This window comes from Poecilia reticulata, unplaced genomic scaffold, assembly GCF_000633615.1.
Source record: "Poecilia reticulata strain Guanapo unplaced genomic scaffold, Guppy_female_1.0+MT scaffold_914, whole genome shotgun sequence".
NCBI lineage: Eukaryota > Metazoa > Chordata > Actinopteri > Cyprinodontiformes > Poeciliidae > Poecilia > Poecilia reticulata.
Window position 1 is genome coordinate 1 of NW_007615656.1, and position 5816 is coordinate 5816.

The following is a 5816-nucleotide window of genomic DNA, read 5'->3' on the forward strand; positions in this document are numbered from 1 at the left end:
CTGTCTCCTCCCGCTCAGTAGTTCTTCAGAGAAAGGCAGACGCAGAGGCCTGTCAGTGTCTGTTGTATTTCATTACCTCTCTGCTTAAACCGCAACACCGTAATGAAGCAAAAACGTTTTCCATCTACTTCACTTGATTCACCAAAAACTGTTCTATATCTTGAACGTTCGCTACATTGAGCTCCAGTTAGCCGCCTTATCTCACTGTGCGAGAGGCAACTGCGTCATGCGTCACGGCCAAAAGGTCAAAGGTAACAAGGTGACAGGAGGGCTTATTATGTTGTACAAAAAAAAACCCAAATAATTTTAGTACATGTTATGTGTCAGAAGAGGGCTTAGGAAATAAAAATACAAGAAAAAAAAAGGCACTTGGGGGCAAGGAGCAAAAGGGGCAGGTGCTCAAGCACGCCTAGGCCCCCAGCACCCTCTGCACGTGCCTGCATCTATCACTCCGATGTCCCATCTCTTTCTCTGCCATGCTTTTCTCCAAGGTGCTTACCCATCTCCTCGGTTTTGTTGATAGCGGCGCTAGCCTGTTGATTTATTTCGGTTGTCAGCTCGTTCAATAGGACTTTAATTTCCTCCTTTAAACTCATTCTCACTTGCGCTAACTCCTTCATTTCTGATTTGAGGTCCCGCATGCCCTCCGCCATTACTTCACCGACCACCTTTCTCAGTGAGCTAATTGTAGCAGGCAAGGCCTCATCTGCCATCTTCTCTCCTCCCTTGACCGGGTGTGTTCCGCGAGCTTTGCTTTCATGTCGCATTTCTGAGCTCCGAGACTGGACTCGAACCTTATTTTTATTCCCACTCATTCTTGTTGAGAAAAATAAACTTTTAGCGAGTTGACATTTTGAGGTAGGGGGTGCTTTTATATCTAGCAATACAATACTTCTTTTCTATGCCGTCATACTAATCGCCATGACACCGGAAGTCCTAAAATCAGTCAGTCTTGTAAAGTTTTTAGCAATGACTGGGGCAGCCCAATACATAATTTTACATACATCAGGAGAGCTTTCTCCAGGTCTCATCATACGTCAGTCATATTCTGCCTCCCATCCGGGTCCCCTGCCCCTGGTGAGAATGATTCATCTTTGTGAACAAATAATTATGTTGAATTTTTAATGCTTTATTAGAGATTTTATTCATTTAGTTTTATTGTACAGATTATGACGAGTACACAATCAAAACAATCTGCAAAATCCCCTTGTCAATTTAGTAGTGCAGTCTGACAATCAGCAAACCCCCTCCTTTTCTGTAGTGCGGTCACCAGAGGTCGCTGTAGAGCCATTTTCAGCTTCGTCTTCACTGCCCCCCCCCACAGAGAAGAATTGGCCCCATCCTTTGCTCAGCGTGTGGCTCTGTCTTCTCTGTTACGTTTATGTATGTGTTCCCGGTTGGCCGGTATGTTAGTGGTTAACGAACCAACGCTAAGGTAACGCTTCATGCTGGTTTAATCTTTTTTTATTTTCTTACATGAAGCCTCAAACCAAACCATACCAAATGCTTTGTGTACTTGGCCAGAGTTGATGCGCACGGCTGCGTGGAGATCTGAAAAACTTGTCCCTTAAAACTCAGATAAACCAAAACAGTTTCTGTGGTGCTTATTAAAAACTCAACAGACATAAAATGGAGCTTATGAAACTGCTGACTTAATTTGGATTAAAAGGAAGTACAAATAACAAATATTCATTTAATTTTTTTTATTATTATTTGTTGTTTTTAAGATTCTATAGTTGTGGGTGTAAATAGTTTCACTGGCGATGTTTTGCCGTAACATATACTTTTCTCGTAACAGGAAAAGTAATATTTTTACTTTTTCTGTCTACTTAACATCTTTCAATGCACAAACACGGTGGAATGCCTCGGCGCCCCGACCACCAGGCTTAGCAAGTTTTATGGGGAAAACCTGGTTTCCTTAGAGCTAATTTTACTAACTGGCAATACAATCAAGTTCTGCTGACTGTACTGCTTTATAAACAGGATTCAATAGGACTGTGTTGGATTTAAGTCTGACTATATAATAATTGTAATTTACTAGAATTAACTTATTTTAACCAAACTGGATTCGATATTATTTATGTAAAGTAGGGCTCGTTTTATTTTGAAAAGGGCTTTGAGTGGATGATTGTGGTAATTTATTTGCTTTAGAACAACTTAATGCACAGCATGTAAGTTTGTGTTAAAGCTTAGATCATTGTAAAAAAAACTCTAATTAAAGATATGACTTTACAGTTACTAGTAAGCTGCGACAGACTGACGACCTGTCCAGGGTGACCCCGCCTCTCGCCCGGTACGCTAGCTGGAGATAGGCACCAGCAACCCTCCCTACCCCACTGAGGGACAAGGGTGTAAAGATGGATGGATGGATGGATGGAGTTACTAGTAAGTAAATGATAATTAAAAATCCTTAAAGCATTATCTTATAATTTAATAGTGTTTAATGATTAGACAATGGTTTAAGTGTTGTGTTACACTCAGCTTAGCACATGTCAACAGATCTGGATTAAAATAAATCAGTAAATAAACCCACATTGAATGATGATTAAACATTCATGATCACACATTAAAGTCATGAAATTAAAGCATTGCAGGACATAAATAGAAAGCATGGACACAAGAATATTTAGTGTGTCACAGGTGAATTATATCATTAGGCCCGAGTAGCGAAGCGCCGGCGAAGGCCTATTGTAATCGCAGGAGTTCTTCTTATTTTTCCGTCACTTTGTGGGGCTGTTTGGGGACTTTATCATATTCAAATACTCACCAAACTTCACCCAAAATTGTCCCCCTGACAAAAATTTTTGGATTCTGGTGGAATCCAAAGTGGGCGTGGCCAAACGGCTCTACAGCGCCCCCTAACGTGAGTTGGGAGAAACCGTAGGTCGTAGAGATCTGAAATTTGGTATGTAGGTAGATCTCCCCAAATCAAGAAAAAAAGTCTTCGAGGTACCCCCTAAAATCGTCAGGGAGGCGGCCATTTTGGGTCAAAGGTCAAATTTTGGCCATTTTTCCCATTTTACTCACGTCGAACTTTAACGAACTCCTAGGGATTTTGACCTATTGCTTCATTTTTGGTCAAGATGCAGATAAGGGTGTGGCATTAAAAGTTATCAAAACGATGAGTTTTTGTACATGTTGAGGGGGCGTTCCGGGGCGCCGAAGTTGGCGTACTTGCCACAGAAAACCAACCGCTACAACCTTCATATAGAAAGATCAATTGACAGCAAACTTGGTATGAGGGATCCTAGTTGGATGCCTGCCGATCCTATGTCGTCATAGTCTGACCTCACCTAAGCCCCGCCCCCTCAGAACAGGAAGTGACTTTTTTTTTACTTGGAAAGATACAACTCTGGCTCTCTTGACCTAATCAAGATGATCTTGTGTCAGATGACTGACACAAGATCAACTCAGTTGCTTTAAAGAGCCAAGAGTTTCCGAGTTTCCAGTGGAGGGCGTGGCCATGGCAGTGCGGCCAAGTCACAGGTCACGCCGCCGCCATACGTTTGGCTCTAGATTCAACGTTTCAGTCCAGCTGGACCAAACTCATTGAGATCAATCCTTGTCCACCCCCCGATAGGAATCCAGTGGAAAATTTGGCGGGCGTGGCCTAATTCCTCCACAGCGCCCTCTAGAATATTTTAAATAATCAGCCCCCAGCCATGCTTTATCCCACAGTTATGAAACTTGGTACACATGTGTAACTTGTCAGGACCTACAAAAAAGTCTCCTGAAGCCATGGTCCAAACCCAACAGGAAGTCTGCCATTTTGGATCAAAGTCACCGTTTTATCTTTTTCATTGATGTCGTATCTGGGTGAACTCGTCCAAGAGCTTTCCAGATCCAGGCTTCAAACTCAGTCAGCACAGTCTTGAGGAAATGAGGGTCAAAAGTTATCAAAAGAATTTTCCTATGTCAAAGCACGTGGGCGTGGCTAAGCCTCAAATCTGGCCATTCTCCATGAAACATGAAGGCAGGGGGAACTACACCAGAGCGTCAGCGGTGGCGAGAGTGGTGGTGCAGGAACCCCCATGGTTGCAAGTAGGCCTTTGGCGCGCTTTGCTGCGAGGGCCTCCAACGCTGCTTGCGGCTTTAATTCTACCTGGAGTGTTCTACTTTATTTTTAAAGAAAACAAGGAAAATTAAAAAAAAAAAAACTTGTTAGTTTTGTTTTAATATCTAACAACTGCAAGGTGACAACTTTTGACCTCACTGTATTAAACAAGGCATAACATTATTTTTTTCAGCTTGAGCTCTGGCCTTGGATGCACGCTCGCACTGCAGCTTGGATTTTTCTTCTTTAGTTTCTCTCTTCTGCTGTTCCTTCAGTTGTTTTTTCACGTTTTCCAACTCCTCCTCTCTCTCTTTTCTCTCAGCCTGGACTAGCTCCATCATTCTCCGCTTCTCTATCTCATAATTTTCTTTAATTGTTCTCTCTTGTTCTTGTATCTCTTTACGTATTACTTCTTCATTCTCCTTCAGAATGCGTTGTTTCTCCTCTTTGATCGCCCTCCCAGCCTCTTGGAACATCTCATTGGAATAGTGACTTCCTCCATTCCTGTCAACAATGGTTCTGATCTTCTTCAGCAACTCACTGACCTGAGGTTTCTTATCTTCCAGCTTATTGTTGAAGACATGATACTGGTTATTACACTTGGACACCAGATCCTGCAGCTCTGGGCTTTTAGACAAATAATCCTCAATGGTGGAATCAAGCTCATCTCCACGGGTAAACAGAACCATGAGGTATCTGTCTGCTGCCTCTCCAAAGATTTCTTGAATAATTTTCACTGATTGTATTTCTTCTTTGAATTTGCCCAGTGCAACGACCACCAGGAAGATGTGGGGCCCAGGAGCAGCAAGGAAGAAGCACTGTCTCAGATTTTTTCTGCTTTTATCTTCGTCAAACAGACCTGGAGTATCAATGACAGCAACCTGCTGTCCATCAACATTACTGGAGCGTTTGGAGCAGTCAATGGTTATGGAAATGGGGCTGAATTTGGACTGAAAGCACTCTTGACCCAGAATGGTGTTTCCAGAAGCGCTCTTCCCAATCCCAGTCTTCCCCACCATCAGTATCCTCAGCTCATCGTTGTTAGTAATGTTTGTTTCTGTGAAGAAGAAGGTTTAGATTAGAATTAAGATTATTATCTTGATTTCAACTTCTACTTATCAGTCCAATAAAATTTCTATCATACATATTGCAAGTGTGGCAAGCTCTCACTAGTCTAGCCCCTTAAAGCTCTTTCATACATGACACATTTATTCTGAAAAAAAGAGGTCTTAAATCCAACGATTATCTTGAAGTCTTTACTGGACTTAATAAAAGGAAATAAAAATAAACATTCAAAACAAATAGAAAGCGACAGTCAAAAGACTGTTACTCTCAAGGTGCCAGAGTTCTACAATGAGCAAGTGCTTTCATCTTTAATAAACTAGTCAATAACCAATCAAAAGGCACCACCTAATAAGCTTAAATACGATACAATTACAGTTGCTTATCTTTTACTTTGCGCAATGTGTGCGTTGTTTTTTTGTTTAGTTTTTTTTAAACCCCCTATGTTCCCCGAACGTATCGATACGTTCGAGAAACGTATAGATGGGGAAAAGACAGACTGACATACCCTCTCAAAACAACAGAAACAGAAACGCACAGTGGCGCAGTTGGTAGAGCTGTTGCCTGGCAGCAAAAAGGTTCTGGGTTCGATTCCCGGCCCGGGTCTTTCTGCATGGACTTTGCATGTTCTCCCTGTGCATGCGTGGGTTTTCTCCAGGTACTCCGGTTTCCTCCCACAGTCCAAAAACATGACTGTCAG

General features: G+C 42.2%; 1 protein-coding gene across 1 annotated transcript; it reads right to left on the reverse strand.

The window, feature by feature from the left end:
- Positions 1–4209: 4209 nt before the first annotated feature.
- On the reverse strand, positions 4210–5145 carry LOC103461275 (GTPase IMAP family member 4-like). The gene has a single exon (XM_008403591.2). It carries the CDS (start codon positions 5071–5073, stop codon positions 4210–4212), a length of 864 nt encoding a protein of 287 aa, XP_008401813.1. The 5' UTR covers positions 5074–5145.
- Positions 5146–5816: the final 671 nt, after the last annotated feature.

What these genes read in the sequence shown, in the direction of transcription:
- LOC103461275 (XM_008403591.2), bottom strand. Translation starts at nt 5,073, where the DNA reads ATGGTGGGGAAGACTGGGATTGGGAAGAGCGCTTCTGGAAACACCATT.